The 19,631-nt window shown below is 39.8% G+C and overlaps 2 protein-coding genes and 1 long non-coding RNA gene across 3 annotated transcripts; 2 read left to right on the top strand and 1 right to left on the bottom strand.

The window, feature by feature from the left end:
- Nucleotides 1-34: 34 nt before the first annotated feature.
- On the top strand, nucleotides 35-8,302 carry LOC119655596 (chromatin-remodeling complex ATPase chain Iswi). Its single transcript, XM_038061553.1, has 7 exons — nucleotides 35-220; nucleotides 360-589; nucleotides 656-910; nucleotides 5,320-7,178; nucleotides 7,239-7,489; nucleotides 7,549-7,709; nucleotides 7,767-8,302. The coding sequence occupies exons 1-7, from the start codon at nucleotides 170-172 to the stop codon at nucleotides 8,023-8,025; spliced, it is 3,066 nt and encodes a 1,021-aa protein (XP_037917481.1). The 5' UTR covers nucleotides 35-169; the 3' UTR covers nucleotides 8,026-8,302.
- Nucleotides 8,303-13,120: 4,818 nt separating this feature from the next.
- Nucleotides 13,121-18,859, top strand: LOC119654433. The gene is made up of 3 exons (XM_038059833.1): nucleotides 13,121-13,478; nucleotides 17,894-18,544; nucleotides 18,606-18,859. The coding sequence occupies exons 2-3, from the start codon at nucleotides 17,967-17,969 to the stop codon at nucleotides 18,721-18,723; spliced, it is 696 nt and encodes a 231-aa protein (XP_037915761.1). The 5' UTR covers nucleotides 13,121-13,478; nucleotides 17,894-17,966; the 3' UTR covers nucleotides 18,724-18,859.
- On the bottom strand, nucleotides 18,576-18,966 carry LOC119654434. Its single transcript, XR_005249820.1, has 2 exons — nucleotides 18,798-18,966; nucleotides 18,576-18,745 (listed from the first exon to the last, which is right to left on the bottom strand). It is a non-coding gene; the product is annotated as an uncharacterized LOC119654434 (long non-coding RNA).
- Between the last annotated feature and the right edge of the window lie 665 nt (nucleotides 18,967-19,631).

The raw sequence follows: 19,631 nt of genomic DNA, 5'->3' as shown, positions 1-19,631 counted from the left end.
GTGCGGAAAATGACATAATCGCCAACTTCACTCTTCTGCTCTGGACGCTGAAGAGAAGTGATATTTTGCCGCTCGTCAGTCCTTGCTTTGAGTGAGTGTCGTTGTTTCCCCGTGAAGTTTGTGGTTTCTTGGATATCGTAGTATTATTTGTCCTTCATCCTAGCTGAAAATGTCCGACAAAGAAGAAACTCCGGAGCAGCCGGACATTAACGAAAATACGGTGAGTAAAATTTGTAACACACAAAGCACGAATCACCCGATGGACGGGTGACTGCCTTGTGTTCTCTGTCAGCGGCTGAAGCCGGTTTGCAGCGTGTTTCGCGCTTACTTACCTCAATTCGGTTTGTTTGTACTCATAGAGTGAAGGCAGCGGTGATGAGGAATCTAATTCATCGGCGGAAAAGGAAGTGGAGTTCGACACGAAGATTGAGGCAGACCGCGGCAAGCGCTTCGATTATCTCCTCAAACAGACAGAAATCTTCACTCATTTCATGACCAACACAGGCTCCAAGAGCCCGTCGAAGGGCAAACCAGTTGGTCGTCCGAAAAAGCAGAAGGAAGTAGTGGAACCATCATCTGCGGCAGCTGAGTATGTCACATTGTCTACTTAGGTCTGGCGCTTGTAATTCCAAGTGTTTGATCAATTTCATTTCAGTCATCGCCACCGAAAAACCGAACAAGAAGAGGATGAGGAACTGCTGGCTGAGGAAACAAACTCGAAGGCTGTATTCCGCTTCGAGGCATCGCCCGCCTACATCAAGGGCGGGGAGATGCGAGATTATCAGATTCGCGGTTTGAACTGGATGATTTCTCTCTATGAGAACGGCATCAATGGAATCCTTGCTGATGAGATGGGTCTCGGCAAAACGTTGCAGACGATTTCATTGTTGGGATATTTGAAGCATTTCAAGTAAGTTGATTTCAATTTTCTTTTTCGAGAGTATCGTTTCCGTAGAGAACAGAGCTAAGGCCTCTATTCTGTTGTCCTTACTCGGATTTGCGAATTATTAAGGAACTGCTTTATCATTAGTTCCGCAGGCATATTTTACAACAGGACGTAATTAAGAAATCGTTAAACTTTGGTAGGCACAACAATATTCAAAAGTTGAAACCGAACTCTTCAAAGAAGATCTATTCAGTAGGAAGAAAAGCAATTCCATGAAAGTCAATTGTTGTTAAAAAAGGGAAGCAGTCCGAGTCTTTTCGATTACCATCGTTTGCAGGCTGATGTTTTGCAAATAATCCTTTTCGACACACTTTCATTACTTAGATTTTATGTCTTTCAGTTCCCAGATTTTTTTCTGTTTCACTACGCTGGGGGCTATTAACATGATGAGTTTGGTTAAATACCTTCTAAGTGCAATATGTGCCCGCATTTTATTATATTTTACCTTTTTTTTCTTAATACCTGCTTTATTCTCTATACCTGTTGAAGGCATTATAAAAGACCTTTATAAGTAAACTGTGAATTATACTTCAGGAGAATTCTAATCAAGCTATGATTACAGCCGACATCATTTAACTCAGAAAGCCAGTTAAAAAGATGGAACTATGCCCATATTTATGTGGGTGCACTTTAGGAAAGAGGCTAAAACCCTGAAGTGTACCACTTACTTTCTGTATGTCGCATATTTAGTTTATGCGCCATAAATGCGGCTGCTTAGAGAAGCGTATCCAATTTAAATATTTTTAAGGTTATGTGTATGTAAGATTTTTTTTAAGTGGGGAACTAGACTGTCCTTTTTCTATCATATATCCTCATGGTAATCGTAAGCATGGCCAAGATTCGAACCCGGGAGGGGAGGAAGAAGGTCGAGAAACTGACACCTCAAATATTCCGTCCAACTTGGCTTTAGTTATAGTTTGTAAACAGAATGCCTACGCTTTTTTTGATCAAGTGAAATGTGTATAATTGGATCACTGATGCAACCGAACAAAACTGATCCGACTACAAAGGGGTAACCAAAACACACAATTGCACAAATGTAATACATATTAGGGAAATCATACGTAATATTATCGTCATCAGCGAAGCGACAATCGGTATCCGGTCTTAGCCTGCCTTAGTAAGGAACTCTGGCCCCCGGTTTCGCTCCGAGATATATTTGGATTGTTCGTGTCAGATGGAACAGTTGCTAGTTACTTTAGTTTTTTTGGGGAAGTCGCAGCTCGCCTTTTGTGAGGCCCATCCCTCACAATCGCTTTTGCGGATCTGAGCATATCTTCCAGAGGCTGAGAGTGTGCAGATTTCTCATTGAAGAAAACCTTGTCGTGTTATGTTCTTCTAAGGTTTGAGCTGCATATAGCCTGCCAGCTACGTTCAGTTTAGCCTGGTAGTTACGATGTCTGGTTTATGAAGTGCAGTCACTTCTTCTACATATAGTCGAGACAACTACCTCAATGTTTTCCATGTGATAGTTTAAGGAGAAGTGTTCCGTTAATAGCCCTACCAATAAAAATGCCGCTTTAGAGGACCCTAGTTCTCTTCACAAAAATTGCCACCAATCGGCAGGAATTTAAGTTTCTCCATTCGACTGCGTGAATCCAGTCTCCTAATGTACTGCACTACGGGTTCATTAACATGGTCGAGATCGTCTCCAGCGTTTTCTGGGCCTTTGTACTTAATTCACCCAATAATTGAATCAGATTTTAAAGCTCGTCTGAGAAACATCATGTCATTTTCCCCTATTTTGCCAAATCTGAATTCTATCATGGTGTTTTATCCTTCTTTGGGGTTGGAGTCGATAACTCTTTTCGAAAGTTTCTCTCTCATTCATTATGATGATCTGGTTTGGTTTCTCAATTTCAACAACGGATTTGACCCGCCTCCCAGGGATCGTAACTGAGGTGCTGAGTTGTGGTTTGTACACCGTCCAATTTGTCTTTCGTGGATTCGGAAATGGAGCGGTTGGAGGTCCATGTCCATTTCGAAATCGAGGCGCCGGTGCTCTGAGAGCGTGATAGCGCTTCATACTTTCCATTCTTCGACGAGAGCCGCTATGTCAGCAATTGTCACCATGATCTCTGGCGAGACTGACCAAGCTTAGAGAGAGTTATCCTTGTTGGGATAGAGAGAAAACACTTTTTGAATGATGGCAGCTCAGAGACCCTGTCCAGGGTTATTGCCGAACTTTCGACAAGATCAGTGCATCCTCGGTCAATCGTTCGTGCTTTCGTAACAGTCACGGTATACACCTACCGACTCCAAGCAAAGCTTGATGATTTCCGATGATGCAGTTATTATAGCTACAAGGAATTTTCTCCTAAGCTGTTCGCAATGCAGTATTATAACTGGATGGATGGATATCGTGATACAAGACCCATCCATTGGCTCCGTAGCCTTATTCGTTGTCGGCGGAGCCCTCTATGCTGCCCTTTGTGCTTAGGAATTTGGATCGTGTCCGGGTAGCTGAGTGGTTAGAGCACAAGGTTGTTGTACGGAAAATCTCACTGGTGGCAGTGGGATTTGTATCGTGATTTAACGTCGGATACCAGTCGACTCAGCTGTGAATGAGTACCTGAGTCAAATCAGGATAATAATCTCGGGCGAGCGCAATACTGACCACATTGCCTAGTGTACTGTAGTGTACCGTTACGGTCTTGAATGAAGTGCTCTAACACAGTTCAAGGCCCTGATCCAATATGGATTATTGCGCCAACCATTATTATTATTAATTCGGATCGTTAGAGGAGTGCTGTCGCTTCGGTTTACTTTTAGCTACAGATGCCTCGGGACACACTTCGACTTGGGTTTTAATTATAGCTTAGCTTTAAGCTTCACCTCCAGTTCCCCAGAGGATCTTCCTTGCTGAGTGCCCTTAGCATGACATGGCAAATAATCTATGATGGAATGACTTGAGAGCGATATGTGACACATTTGTACTTGTCAATCCCTGCAGGAACTACGAAGGAGTCTGTTCTTCATGTGAAGAATTATTATTGTTATTAGCGTCTTGTGCGATTCCTTTTTGGAAGAATTCAGGGAAATGGGCCACATTTGAAATGTTCATCCCTTCCGTTACATGACTGCAATTTTTCTCCATTTTCAGTTATTTTTTACTCAACGAAATGTTGCTTGATCAAGAGCATTATTGCCTATACGCTACGACTGTAGCTTTTTTACCTAAGGGCAATCCTCAGTTACCCGATACAACTGCTTTATAATTTTCCTTGACTCTTCGTTGGGAACCAGCAGTTTTCTCTTTCATGGTTCTCTTGGCATTATTTATCCCTTTTACTACCGCTTTTCTGCAGGATGAGAAGAATTGTAAGATGGGTTACGCTAGCTTGGTCCCCTTTTGTTCCAGTGAAAGCGCATATTGTGAATATCCCTAGTGATTTGTGTAGAAGACTACTCCACCTTATCTGTCAAACAGATCGCCACCACTGCTAATAGAAAATGGACATTTTGGAAATTTATCAGGCGGAGGAAATTTTTATCGCCAACCGCAAACGCGGATCTTCGAAAACTATGGGATTTGGGGTGTAACTGATACCTTCTTAGAAAGCAAGTACGCCGCACTTGTAAAGAATCGTAGATGTTCTGGTTAAATGTAGCCTTCATTTTTAAATGTGCCCGGATTGGGGTTCAAGTACCTGGAGAGTAAGGATTATTCCCTGTCCCTTATTATTGCATCTCCTTATTTTTTTCCCATAGGCTATGTTAGGAAGTAATACGTAGCCCAACAGGCTGAGTTAAAAACTGATATATCTGGAAAATGTTAGTCCAAGGTATATTTTTCTATGTACAGACAAATTCGTTGATTACCATATCACTTTGTGCCAGCCAATTCATTTTCACGATCACAAATTTGTCATTCTGATTTTCATTTACTGCTTCATTCAGCCCTCCCCCATTACTGTTGTCCTTTCTGAAATTCGTACATTTATATAACTGCCAGAGCTTAATTGGTGCCTCGGTTGCAGCTAACATGCTCCAGTTCTGGTAGTCTCATCAACCATTTTATTTATAGAATAATTATTCTTGAGGTGCGCCTTGGAGTTAAAAATTTGACTAGTGATTGGCTAAATTTGCCATAAGCACACCACACTAACACTGCTTGTAAGTTCATTAGATATCATTCAAAGAGCTGAAAAAAAGCTCTTCTACTCACATAAATCGATACGGTAGCAAATGCTCACCGATTTTAAAGGAATTCTGTTTTCCTGATTGTGTAGGGAAAAAATTGACCATTTCTATTTTGTTCCATATATTATCTTAGATCACCTTGGAAATATAAATACATACCATGAAAACCAATTCGTGACGTTACGAATTGGCTGATCATATTCACCCATTTTATAACTTTTTATTTTCAGAAACAACCCAGGACCCCACATTGTGGTTGTGCCTAAATCAACCCTCCAGAATTGGATGAACGAATTCAAAAAGTGGTGTCCGTCCCTACGTGCCGTCTGCCTCATTGGTGACCAGGAAGCACGTAACGTATTCATTCGAGATATACTCATGCCGGGTGAATGGGATGTTTGTGTCACGTCGTACGAAATGTGTATTCGCGAAAAATCCGTATTCAAGAAATTCAATTGGCGTTACATGGTCATCGATGAAGCTCATCGTATTAAAAATGAAAAGTCGAAATTATCTGAAATTCTTCGCGAATTTAAAACGGCAAATCGTCTACTTATCACCGGAACCCCGCTGCAGAACAACTTGCATGAGTTGTGGGCCCTTTTGAATTTCTTGTTGCCAGATGTATTTAACAGTGCAGAAGATTTCGACTCGTGGTTCAATACAAATAGTTGCTTGGGGGACAATGCATTAATTGAACGTCTTCATGCTGTATTGAAACCCTTCCTTCTTCGTCGTCTCAAAGCCGAAGTGGAGAAGCGTTTGAAACCGAAAAAGGAAATTAAGATTTTTGTTGGATTATCAAAAATGCAGAGAGAATGGTACACGAAAATCCTACTGAAAGATATTGATATTGTCAACGGAGCGGGTAAAGTTGAAAAAATGCGACTACAAAATATTCTAATGCAGCTCAGGAAATGTACAAATCACCCTTATTTGTTCGATGGCGCTGAACCTGGTCCACCTTACACAACTGATGAACATTTGGCCTACAATTCAGGCAAGATGGCCATTTTAGAAAAACTACTTCCAAAACTGCAAGAACAAGGCTCCAGGGTTCTGATTTTCTCTCAAATGACGCGTATGTTAGATATTCTGGAAGATTATTGTTTGTGGAGAGGATTCAATTACTGCCGCTTGGATGGTCAAACGCCTCACGAGGATAGAAATAGACAAATTGAAGAATACAATGCCGAGAACAGCCCTAAATTTATTTTCATGTTGTCCACCAGAGCTGGCGGTTTGGGTATCAATTTAGCCACAGCCGACGTGGTCATCATCTACGACTCTGACTGGAATCCTCAAATGGACTTACAGGCTATGGATCGAGCTCATCGAATTGGTCAAAAGAAACAGGTTCGTGTTTTCCGTCTGATTACTGAAAACACTGTTGAGGAGAAAATTGTGGAAAGAGCTGAAATAAAGCTTCGTCTCGATAAATTAGTCATTCAACAAGGTCGTCTGGTGGACAATCGTTCTACACAATTGAACAAGGATGAAATGTTGAACATTATCCGTTTCGGTGCGAATCATGTTTTCTCTTCAAAAGATTCGGAATTAACAGACGAGGACATTGATACTATCTTACAACGGGGTGAATCAATAACTGAGCAACAAAAACACAAGTATGACCAATTGGGGGAAAGTTCCCTGCGCGATTTTACACTCGATAATGCCGGAGAAGGGAAATCTTTGTATCAATTCGAAGGTGAAGATTACCGTGAAAAACAGAAATTGAATGCAATGGGTAATTGGATTGAACCGCCCAAGCGTGAACGTAAAGCTAACTATGCAGTTGATGCGTATTTCCGTGAGGCGTTGCGTGTGGCTGAACCGAAAGCGCCAAAAGCTCCACGCCCTCCAAAACAGCCAATTGTACAAGATTTCCAATTTTTCCCACCTCGTTTGTTCGAGCTTCTTGATCAAGAAATTTACTACTATCGGAAGACGTTAGGTTACAAGGTACCTAAAAATTCAGAACTTGGCCCTGAAGCCGCCAAGGCTCAACGAGAAGAACAAAAGAAAATCGATGACGCAGAACCATTGACGGAAGAAGAGGTTACCGAGAAGGAGTTGCTTTTAACACAAGGTATGATCATTGCTAGAAACAATACATGAGGAAATTTAGGATGAGACTTTTTTATTCAAGGTTTTACAAATTGGACAAAGCGAGATTTTAACCAGTTCATCAAAGCTAATGAAAAGTATGGCCGTGATGACATCGAAAACATTGCCAAGGACGTCGAAGGGAAGACGCCGGAGGAGGTAATAGAGTACAGTACTGTGTTCTGGGAACGCTGTCATGAACTCCAAGATATTGAACGGATAATGGCACAAATCGAAAGAGGGGAAGCTAAGATTCAACGTCGTTTGTCCATCAAGAAAGCGTTAGATCAAAAGGTGAGTGACTGAATGGATGATGACTTCCTCGTCAATAATCATTTTTTTATTTTCTATAGATGGCCCGCTACCGTGCACCATTCCACCAACTGAGATTACAGTATGGCAACAACAAAGGCAAAAATTATACAGAAGTCGAAGATAGATTCCTTGTTTGTATGCTTCATAAGTTAGGTTTTGATAAGGAAAACGTTTACGAGGAATTACGCGCGGCAATAAGGTAAGCAAATAATGTCATTTCCTTAAACGAAGATTTCATGTTCATTTCTCTTTGTAGGGCATCAGCTCAGTTCCGCTTTGATTGGTTTTTGAAATCTCGAACAGCGTTGGAATTGCAGCGTCGCTGCAATACACTGATTACTCTCATTGAACGTGAGAACCAGGAACTGGAAGAAAAGGAGCGTCAAGAGAAGAAAAAGAAAGCGGCTAAGGGCGGCAGTGGTGTCTTGACGAATTCCGGTCAAGCGGGCAAAGCTGGCCAAAAACGTAAATCCGAAATCTTAAACAATGACAAAAATAAAAAGAAGAAGAAATAAATAATCAGCCTGACCTAAAAAGTATTTTATCACAATAAATATTGAAGCAAGAAAGGAAGAGATGGGATTTGTCTGGTTCTACAGGTTCGTCGTAATTCTGTTGAGAAGATGTGATTATATTTTTTTATTTATTACCAAGTGAATATGAGACCATTGGTTGCAAATAGTTGACAAGATTCAAGTTATCATTTTTAGCTCCCCTCGAACAGTTCAAACGTAGTTGTATTTTCATTTGTTATATTAGAAAGGAATAAAAATGTGTGCTAATATGTAAGAAGTCACGCAATTTTATTACAAGGCCTTTGGATGAAAACTGGTTTGTTTTATTGGGTTTGCGGGCCTACATACCCCCAGTTTTCGGTTCCGTAGTATTTGAATAATTCTGGTTAAGAGATTCGTCTCTGAAATGACTGGAATAATTTTATTGTTGTTCGGCATGAGTACGCACCAATAGTCCTGGTGTGTCATTAGAATCTATTTCAATTCAGAATATTCAATATTCCGCATATCAATTTATGCAAAAAGTGTTCTAACCCGTAAGAGTTGAAGATTAATTTTGGTGATGTTATTTTCGGTTTGACAAAGTCCACTTCCAGATTCGTTCATATGACCAAGGTTCGCGAGTCGATGACACCAAATATCTGCGTGGGGTCGCCCTTTTTTTCTGTGAGATGTTAACGCAAGTCAGTTTGCCCTTTGAAGTGTAGGGGAATTCTCTTCGCTTACATCGCTCATCCATTAAAAATTGACAGATGAGGAGCTAACGGACTGAGGTGTGTAGTATAAACAAGTCAGAAACCGGAAGCTCGGCGCTTAGGGGTATGAAAGGTTTTGTGATTCTTTATGTAGGAATCTTTGGCTACACGATTGTTCCACTTACATACAGCTCTTATTGTTTATACATTGAATATTCCCCCAATGAGTTCTAGATAACATGTGTAGAGTCTAACATAATTTTTTTCAGATTTTTCGGTTTGATAGTTTCTGAGAACGGAAGTAATTGCCCCTTTTGGACCCCCAAACTCTTCTGCTTTACAGTTAGTGTGGAAATTCCCATATGCTGACCTTATGCGGCTAGTATCTCATCAGTCTGGCTTCAGTCAGGATAAAAAATTACGGCAAACTGGTCGTCTAACGCATTTTTATGGCAACGACTGATGAAAATTTAAATTTTTCAATAAAATTTGTCTGTCTGGGTGGACTGATGATAACTTGAACGTAATGCATTTGTCATTCCGCTGTTAATCAAAGTGTGACATCCAAATGGTTCGAATTTTTAAACGCATGCCTAAAAAGTTAGTTTTTGTCGTCTTTTTATACTGAGCACATCAGTTTTTCATCAGTCCATTTGGTGTTAATCCACCATTATTGACTGTAGTCTATTTCATCAGTCTACATAAGTCAATCCATCAATGATGGACTGACGTGTTTAGTATAAACAAGACAAAAACCACTTTTGTTGCATGAATTTTAAGATCCAAACCATTCGGAAGTCATGTTTCACAATGACAACTGCACTACACTCAACTTATCATCGGTCCAGTCAGTTTAATAGATTTTATTTCATCATCAGTCATTGTTATAAAAATACACTAGACGATCAGTTCGCCATAATATTGTCATTCAGATTGACACCAGATTGTTGAAATACTGATCGTCTAAGGTCAGCCATTCGCGCTGACGCCAGTTTACCACCGATTAGTTTACTATAATTTTGTCATTCTGACTGATTCCAAATTCATTTTAAGTGGATCATATACGGTAGGTCACGAACGTTGCTAGCGGTGCTGTCTTTTTGGCACCAAAGGTACCAAATTTAATACTTTTCGAAGTTTATCAGTACGTCAGTATTTTTTTTAGTTAAACATTTGACAGTATCATGTTATGAGAATGACCGGAAACTTAACCTGGTAAGGTTATGCTGCATTGGCACTTCGGGTGGCCTATTTCCGTAAAATTACAAAAACAAAGTGACGTACTATAAAAATGTTAAACTTTTGGTATTTAGTTCTGGAGGTCAAGCAAAAGTAAATACAAACTGTTTGGGTTTTATAGAAAGCAGTGTGTCTCTAAGTAACCCAAAAAGGAGCTTAAAACTCGTGACATACATGCAACCGTCAAGCATGGTGGCGGAAATCGATTAACTTGGAGGAAAGGAGGTACATCTTAATTTCTGACAAAACGCCATCTTACGCATTGAATAATCATTTGTCTTTTGGTAGTACAACAAACCCAAGAATACTTACCTAAGGACACAAGAATGGTTATTGCATAATGTCCCACGCCGACTCTATATGCTTGCCCAATTGGTAAACATTAACTTGACTAAACACCTGTAGCATTTGCTCAAATTCCAGGACCACAACCGACATACCTTAAAAAATGTGATTCAACGCCTTTCCAATCCGATGTATCGTTGTTTTACAGTCGTAATTAACATTCAAATTGAAAAGGTAGCTTGAACGGTTGGTTTTGAATTAGAATCCGTTCATTTTGAGGGTTTAAAATGTGTAAAATCCTTTTTCACCGAATGCAATCATGTGGGGTATTAAAGGAATCAGTCCTTTTTAAAGATGGTCTCAGTTCTGACATTCAATGCACGAGGGGGAAGGCAGGGGCTAAAAAGTAGTAATTTTTTTCACAGACCCATTCTCGGAACCTATTTGACCGAAAAATCTGAAAAAAATCACGAATCTGCCACTATAATGGTGCCTAGGCCCCCAAATACCTTTCATACCAATATCTGTTCAAATAAAGTCAATAATAGTATAATACTAAAATTTTTAGTAATTAACTGGGCTCTTTAAGTTCATCTCATTATGAAGTTTTGCTTTAATATAGGTTATAATATAAAGAATGATCCTACCAAGTTTGGTGGAAATTACACTATTACTAACGAAATTATAATAGCACAAAGTTGTCACTTCAGTGCGAATTCTAAGACTGAACGTCAATAGCACGCGAAAGTGAATATTCTGACATAATATATGCATATATATTACGTGCTAGAAGAAGAAATAAGAAATACACAAAACCTTTCATACCTGATGTGACCAGCTTCTGGTTTCCCGACTTGTTCTTGTTGTACCAATACTTTTCTTGCACTCGGTTATGTTTATTTTCTTTGCCTTCCCTATGTGGTCTGTATTACGTGCGACTGTGTATCACAGGAGACCGTGAATGGGTCTCTTTAATGTAATTTTTGTCGATTTGCAGCCATGCCTTCTTCATCGAATTTTTAACTCAATTACTGTTATATATTGCCCTTGTCCTTGAGCGCAAACTTAGATTGCGGTTACGCCCACAGGGTTTTGATTATATTGAAATCCGGGGAACCTGTTGGTCACAGAAGAATGTTTTTCTCAAAATATTCCTACCTGCAACTTTAGCAGCGTGACGTGTTAGCTGATGGGGACAATTAAAAGACAGGAGGAATTAATCGAGTTTCTATACGGGATGTCATTGCCTATACGTGGGTTAGGTAGCGGTAGGTAACTGGCGCGTGTGTCTGTGAGACCTAGATGTGTGTGTTTCCCCATCCCATGAATCCCCATACAAACACAAGAAAAAAAATAAGCGCATTTGTTCACACGCAAGTGATTGAAGAACGTCGAACATGCGCGATGCTTTTTTCACATTATACAAACTCAAGAAATACATCGGGAGAGAACTCTCCTGTATGTGGTATTCTTGGGAATAATTTCTGCTCATATTATGATTCCACGTGGTCCTTCTGGTTTTAGTAGCTGTTTTCGCAAATTATGATAATAATGCCGGAAACCATCGGTATTGTCGAAATTTGTTTCTCTTTAGAAAAAAAACGACTCTCAGCCGCTATCCCGACCAAAGTACGTGCTCTCGTGCAAATTCTAAATAACGATCCTTCTGTGCCTGCATTATTTGCTTACATTTCAATTTTTTCCGTTTTAAATGCTCACGACGCTGCAAAAATATACTCCATACGGTCAGGCAAGTTTCGAGTAACAAGAACTGTACTAAACTCAGCCTATCGTCAGTCCAGCCAGATTGACACATTTTATTTAAAAACTTAAATATTCATTGGTCGTTGCCATAGATGATCACGACTAACCAGATCCCATTATTTTCATCGACTGCGCAGTTATATGGGATAGTACGAGTATGGCGAATAAGAAGGCAGCTCTTTTTCGCGGTAGGTTCCATGATACGATGCTCAGTATAGTCGCTTGGTTCGATTTGGTTCGTTTTGGGTGATCTTTTCCTGCCAATTCGGGCACGTTCATTATTGTTGTTGTTCAAGAGTTCATTAGGGACTTTTCCAATCAATTCTGACACTTTACCAAACTCTCGTAAACGATAGAGGGTTTTTAATTGACCGATTTTGAAATTTTCGGTCCTTCATGTTTGGTAGAACCAACTGAGCGTCAAAATCTGATAGCCACCCTCTTCTTGGATTGTCCTCAAAGCTGGTATCACCTGATTCGAAGTGAACGAACCATTCCCGACATTGCCTTTTGCCGACTCTTCAGTTGGTGGTTGCTAGCGCGGTGCGACCCATCCTCTCCCATAATGGTGAGCAACATAACGTAACGAACACGAATATCATTTTCAACACATTGTTACGTTTCGGGCATAAATGGTTTTGTGAATTCCATATGTGAGAATATTACACGCGGATTTCATTTGTAGGTAGTTAGTAGTTCGGAGTATACTCGTATATGAATTATATATGCCAGACTGGTTACCTTTAAAGTGATACTGACATTCCGTGCTAAAGAGTAGTAAATTCTTATGAAATAGAAAACTTTGACCTACTATTGCTTTGCTAATAATAGTACGTGTCTGGATGGCTCAAGTGGTTAGAGCGCCAGGCCGTCGTAGCGGAAGGTCGTGGTTCAAATCTCAATGGAGGCAGGAGGGATTTGTATCGTGATTGGATGTCGGGTACCAGTGAGTGAAATCAGGGTAATAATCTCGGACGAGTGCAATGCAGGAGTGAATCTATCGACGATTTCAACTAATAATAGAAAGGTCCGGCATAGGGAAATCGAAAACTTTATTATGGGCAATCGTCCTTACCGCCAAGTGCGATCTTACTTTGTGAAAAAAAAAAGATATTTTTCAAGAACTTTTGATCTTGAAATTGACCGCTTGGATTTTTCTGCAGCACATTTTGGCAGTTCATCTCACAGGGCTTTCTTATTGTTCAATACAACATGTTATTCAGCGCCGTCGTCGATATTTGTAGATCATAACCGGGTTATTCGCTGTTGTGCTTTCTCTGGTTAAGGTTATGTGCAGCGGTTGACATTTGTGTCAATGGTGACAGTTTATATACATCGCTTTTTTGAGCGGTTTGTTTACTAAATTGTGGTTTAGCGTATCTGAGGTCCTTGTAACCTTTTGGCATGCTTCTTTACAAAACTTTGTGACATACTCGGCGCTGCATGCAATTTAATTTCTGGAAATTAAAGGTAAGAACTATAAAGATAACTAATAAACCATACGTAGAATTAGTAAAGTGTCGATATGTAAATGAGGCAGTTGCAGGTTTCGTCAAGGTAGTCACAGCCAATCTCAATTCATATTTAAATTTGGTGAATTAGTGAACTAGAAGGAAGTAAGCACGTTGTGACGCTCGAGCGTCAGCCTTTCAATTTCGTGGCTCGGGGTTGGAATTCACTTTTATCAGATGTTTGTATACGTCTTTGTGCTACCTCGCTCCTGTAGGCTTATCACTTGCACTAAGGTATGGTGATAATGAAAATGAAGCAACTCTCATTGAAAATAAAAGAAGATTCCCTATATTTCACAAAAAAAGTGAACAGGATACATAAAAACATTGGCATGCCATTTATTTTCAACTTCTTGATTTCGTTTATATGTAGCCGGGTTCCGTCGAATATATTATTTGGATCATGTTAATCAAGTGTAGAACTTTCCCTCTTTTGAATAGAAACTATTTGTCATAGTTACTGTCTTTACATTATTTCGGGAGCTTTTTGCTTTGGTATTGAGCCTTTTCCACCCAATATGGGTTTATATTCTGTCCTCTTTGTCTACGACATTAATAAGGATTGTTTTTAGGAATATTGAATACTCTGCAAACATTTCTGGTAATTTAGGAGTTGAGAGCATATTACACGGGGCACAAACAGGCTTTCGAGGTGAAGGCAAATTAATTGTCTTGTGTAGTCCAAATTGTTCTGCCATCAACGTAAGTCATGGCAGATGATTAGAGACTTCATACAGATTTCTTAGTTACCAAACATTAATTTTATTTACAAAAAAGGCGCTCGCACTAAAAGCACCAGAAGGTTTTTATTTTACTTACTACTACTACTAACTTAGTATAGTTACAACTGCTTCAAACTACTATATACAATCGCACACCAGAGTAACTTGTGCTTATCCTCTATGTACCCCTACCAGGCCAGGAGGTCAACGAAGGGAAAGATGGAGAGTTTTAGGTTGTTACAATTTGCCATGGCTTGAGAAATCTGGCCTTGTTCTGGCGAAGGTTTGACGCGAAGATAAGGGTGTTATTGGCATAATGGTAATGTCAGTGCCAGTCTCAGGAATGAGAACGTCAGTCGTGAAAGTGTTGTTTAAGGTAGGCCCTGAAATGGATTCTTGCGGTACTCCTGATGTTACTGGCAAGAAATCGGAAAATTGGTTTCGCACGTTGACATAGAACAGCCTATCTTCGAAAAAGCAGATGGAAATACTGATAATCGGAATTGGGAAATTGTTTTCGATTAGTTTGTATATGAGTCCGTTTGCCTATATTTACAGGCTACGTTTGGTTTACTATTGACATTAAGTCTAGAAACGACAGTGTCGTGGCGGTAGCTCAGTGGATGTTACGTTCCGTGTTTATGACGGAAACCGAACTGGTGACTGGGAATGATATGTTTAAGATTACAGTGCTGGACAAGATCAGCTGTACAGGCTTTCTCAAAAAGGTTTCCTAGGTTGGAGAGCAAAGTAATGGGTCTGAAATTGTTTGGCTCGGAGAATATTCCCTTCTTTCGGATCGCAACGATTTTTACTACTTTCCAAGTAGATGGAAAATATTAATGCAGTTATTAAAAATTGCTAAAAGAAATTTTAATGAGACGATGGGTGAATTTTTAGTGAAGAAATTGGTAATTTCGTCAGGTCTGGTTGATTTTCTACCGTTTAGGATGTGCGTCAAGGTGGTGAATTGTGGAAGACTCAAAAAATGTTGCGAATCCATTGGTTTGGCTGCGGCGTTTGTAGCCGGAAAGGTCATTAACTTATTGGAATGTTTGGAAAGGAAACTTCTAATTGTCGCTTCAAGAGTCGCAGTTAAGGCCGGATCGTTTCGAGGCGGAGAGGAATTGAACTGAGCCTCAACTGATTCCGCAAGAACTTGCACTTTTCTAGCGTCACTGCAGACAGTTTCCCTGTTCTTAGTCAAATCGAAGTTTCGGGACTTTTGTCTGCCCGTCAACCTATTTATTATTATTTGCCGAATTATGGTAATCAGAGAATTAATCCGGAAAGCAATGCTTCGTATTCTGCATTGACTTTAGGCGGCCCAAATTATGTAGTAGGATTAATAACACAATCCATAGTATAGAGCATGATCCTCGGGTAGCAAACACTACCATAACGGGCAAGTAGCTTGCATTTATTGGGTAGATTTATCGCTCCTTATGGCATCGTAATTACAATATCTATTAAAATGTGTAGACTGACTATGAAGGACCATATACGGTGCCAGAGTATTTTTAATAATAATAATCGTTGGCGCAACAATCCATGTTGGATCAGGGCCTTGAAGTGTGTTAGAGCACTTCATTCAAGACCGTAACGGTACACTACAGAACATTGTATGAGGCAATGTGGTCAGCATTGCGCTCGCCCGAGATTATTACCCTGATTTGACTCAGGTACTCATTCACAGCTGAGTCGACTGGTATCCGACGTCAAATCACGATACAAATTCCACTGCCACCAGTGAGATTTGAACCCCGACTTTCCGTACGACAGCCTTGCGCTCTAACCACTCAGCTATCCGGACAAGAGTATTTTTGCCAGCTACAAACTGTCGAACAATCTCTTTAGAACCTAGATCAATTCAACATGTAAAGTAAATTCAAGAGAAAAACATGAGTTCTTGTATATTTTATATACGAGATAGAAAACTCCCAGTGCCCGTCGCAGACGGACCAAGGGGTACTGTTATTTTCTTCATGGTTTATACGTATCTCATCTCTGCCAAAGATAACATAAAACAAGTTTCTTGGTACTTCACAAATGACCCCTATTGGGGGCGTTGTTTCGGATTCCGTTCAACAACACTGATTTCATATTTAAAGTAAATAGTCTGACATATGTCTATACGTATGTATGAAGTCGGTACTGAAATAACAAAAAACTTGTTTTTTATTTTTCGCTGGTGTAGATATTTATTCTTGCAAATACCAATATTTTGGGAACCGTTTGTTCCCTTCATCAATGCTAAAAAGTCCTTGTTGTACTGACTTGCTATGATAAGAGCAAGGGGAGCAGAGTCCAGTCGACAAAGATCTTTAGAACCAGCTCTTTTACCCTACAACTAGAGATCTCTTTGAGGTCTTCAAAGAATGGTTTACCTAGTGCCTGCGGTCTGTCTCTAGCTAAAACTAGGCAATCGCAAAGGAAGTGCCTGAGGGTTTCATTCTCCTCCGCGCAGCTTCGGTAATGCAAATTGTAGGGTAGAGGAGATAGACCAGTGACCAACGCAGACCGCCCTAGTCTGGTATGCCTCTGTCCCAAAATCCCTTGCGATCAGATCTTGTTGCAATAGGGCCGTTTCCTCTTGACGCAGGTGGTAAGCCTTCGCCATTTGAAGTCAATGGCTGCTAAGTAGTAGTAGTGAGTAGATTCCGCTTCTGATATTTAGCACCGGGACGCAGGTAATGTTCACTGAGCGACTACCAAGAGCAGTGCTCTGCCTGGACAGTCCGATAGTCCGCTCATTCTCCTCTGTTTCTATGACACGGAATGCAGACGATAGTGACTTTTAAGTGTGCTGCTCAAACGGTTTACCGCAGTGCCCTACCAGCCTAGAGGATGTTCCCACTGAACCTTTATGACCGCTTGCTGGTCCAGCTTGCGGCTCGGATCATGCCCCACCATCGACAGGCTTCCACTACCGCCAGTTCTTCCGCCTGGAATTCATTAGCGAATCCTGGGAGACCGCACGACTCGGCTATGCTGTGTGTCTCCGAGAAAAATCTTGCATCGTTTCGACAGAATATCGTTGATCCCTCGGTGAGGAAGCATAGCATTGAATTACCAAGTTGACCAAATGCCATGGTTTCATAGGGTTAGGTCTGGTGAATAAAAGCCATTCATTACTCCTTCCCAAATTGCGTAGAGTACTATATAGCTTCCAAAATGTCTACGCGATACGCAATTTTATCAATTTTTCGTCTTTTTTCACCGTAAAGCAATGGCAACCAAATCATAGTTGATTGCAAATTCTGAGTATTAATTAGTCACTAATGTCCTGGGAGTGTTTCAGGACTGGTTTATGTTGTTTTGATGATTGTGAAAAATTTCATCTCTGAAAAGAATTTTCCCTGCGTATGGGACCTATGGCGACGAGAAATAATTTGCATATAAGACGTTGAATATGGAAATGAATACGAACAAAAAATGCAAGGAAGCATAAACATAGATTAAATCATGAACAATTGAAATATTATACATATAAGAAAAATTAAGCTTGAAAAATACGAAAAATCATTAGATTTCCAAATATAGTCCACTAAGTATTAGGAACTGAATATTACACGTAATTTTGAGTAATTCTAGTTGTTGTTATTTAGGTTGAATTTAGCTTCTGATTCAATTATTTTCTCTTTTTTTAAAGACTCGGTTGCGCTGTTTTGAATGAACAATTGCCTCGCAGATAATACCTTCTTCTTCGTTATATTGTTACCATAATGGAAAACATCCCGATGGAGGTAGACGAACACATCATATCCGAAATTAAGCGTGAAGTTGATGAGGAGACATTTGTTGATGAGGAATCTTATATTAGTGAAGACAACAGCGATAGTACGTTTATAAAAAAGGAAGCTTTCTCAGAAGGTGAAGAAACTGCTGAAGATGAAGGCCAGAGATTCCCAAAATCTGAATCCGTACCGATATTCGAAACACCCAATCCCAACGAAAGACTTGATAGTGACTATGAACCAGTCACTGAATACGACGCCTCATATCTGAAGGAGAAGCTGCGCAAGAAGACCGATGATGCAAGAAGAAATGAAAAACTTTACTGTTCCCTATTAGAAATGAAACTGAATCAGGACACTACAATCACGGCGTTAGAAAATGAACTGAAACAGCTACAACAAGAAAGAGTGGATGACAATGAAGAAAAGGGAGCTGACTCGGATGAAGATGTTCCACTATCACAGATCAAAGAGCGCCTTAGTATGGAGAAGTTTGGCGACTTAGATTTGCAAGTGTTCTCAATTTCATTGTACTACTTCTCCCCTAAGGTTTATGGCTACTTGAGGTAACTGTCAATTTTATTTGAATGTGCATATTTAGTATTTGTTATTGAAATTTATTTTCAGTTCTATGATTCCACATTTGCCACCGAAGTCGGTTATAATTGATTGGGTGAAGAATGGACACGTTTTAAGACTTTTTCCAAAAGGCACATTGAACATAGAGAAGTTTTGCTTCGATTAAGTAGACTGACTGCATTTTAGATCTGTAATAAATATAGGTTTACTTTGAAAGTTTCGTTTTTATGGAGAGCTTACCACTTTTGTAAATAATAAGCAATAAAATTCCATCTACTGATTATTAATTTAAGAAATTCTATGAAATTCGGCATTAACACCAGATTTTTTTAGAATTGAAGTGTTCCAATGAATTCTTATTGACTGAAATAAATATATATTTTGAAAGAAAGTTCGTTTATTTTCTCCTCTTTCTTGTTGTCATTTTCACTTTATTATTAAGCTTCTCTGCGATGTGAACTCCGTTGGCACAATTTCACTTCTCGAAAAAGAGGATGTGGAGCCAATCATTCAAAAATCGCGAAGAAAATCTAAATTATTTGGTTGAAATGTGGAAAAAGAGTAAAGTTTGTGATCATTGCTCCATCTGAGGTAGGGTCTGCCATGTTTTCTTTTTCTACCATAGATATTGCCTTTATAGAATTTCCGAGCAGTATCATCCTCACCTATATGGACTAAGTGACCCGCGCATCATGACCTATTGAGCCGAATTTTATCTAAAATCAGACGACCGTGGTATTGCTTTGAAAATTCCACAGAGGTTAGAGGAGTCGATGGTGGAACACCAAATTTTAAATGCCAATATCTGACGGAGAAAAGTGAAATTGCAGGAGGTGGAAAAGAACCGAAATATACATTTCACTATCCTGGTGTGCAAACTATTGAAAATAAGAGGAACAATGAATAGCTGAGATAGTGAATTCACAGGAAATCCACGAACGAAGTGGAACATTGGTAGAAAATCCATGAACACTTGGAATTGAGGGCGGAAATATCGGGAAGGTTAGAAAATTAAGAAGTTTAAACCTGTCGTCCGTTACCTAGGAGTATTAAAATTGTGGTGATAATTTCTGA

This window comes from Hermetia illucens, chromosome 4 (assembly GCF_905115235.1).
Source record: "Hermetia illucens chromosome 4, iHerIll2.2.curated.20191125, whole genome shotgun sequence".
Classification (NCBI taxonomy): Eukaryota; Metazoa; Arthropoda; class Insecta; order Diptera; family Stratiomyidae; genus Hermetia; species Hermetia illucens.
Note: the sequence above shows the minus strand (reverse complement) of the source record. Positions and strands in the feature narration are given on the sequence as shown.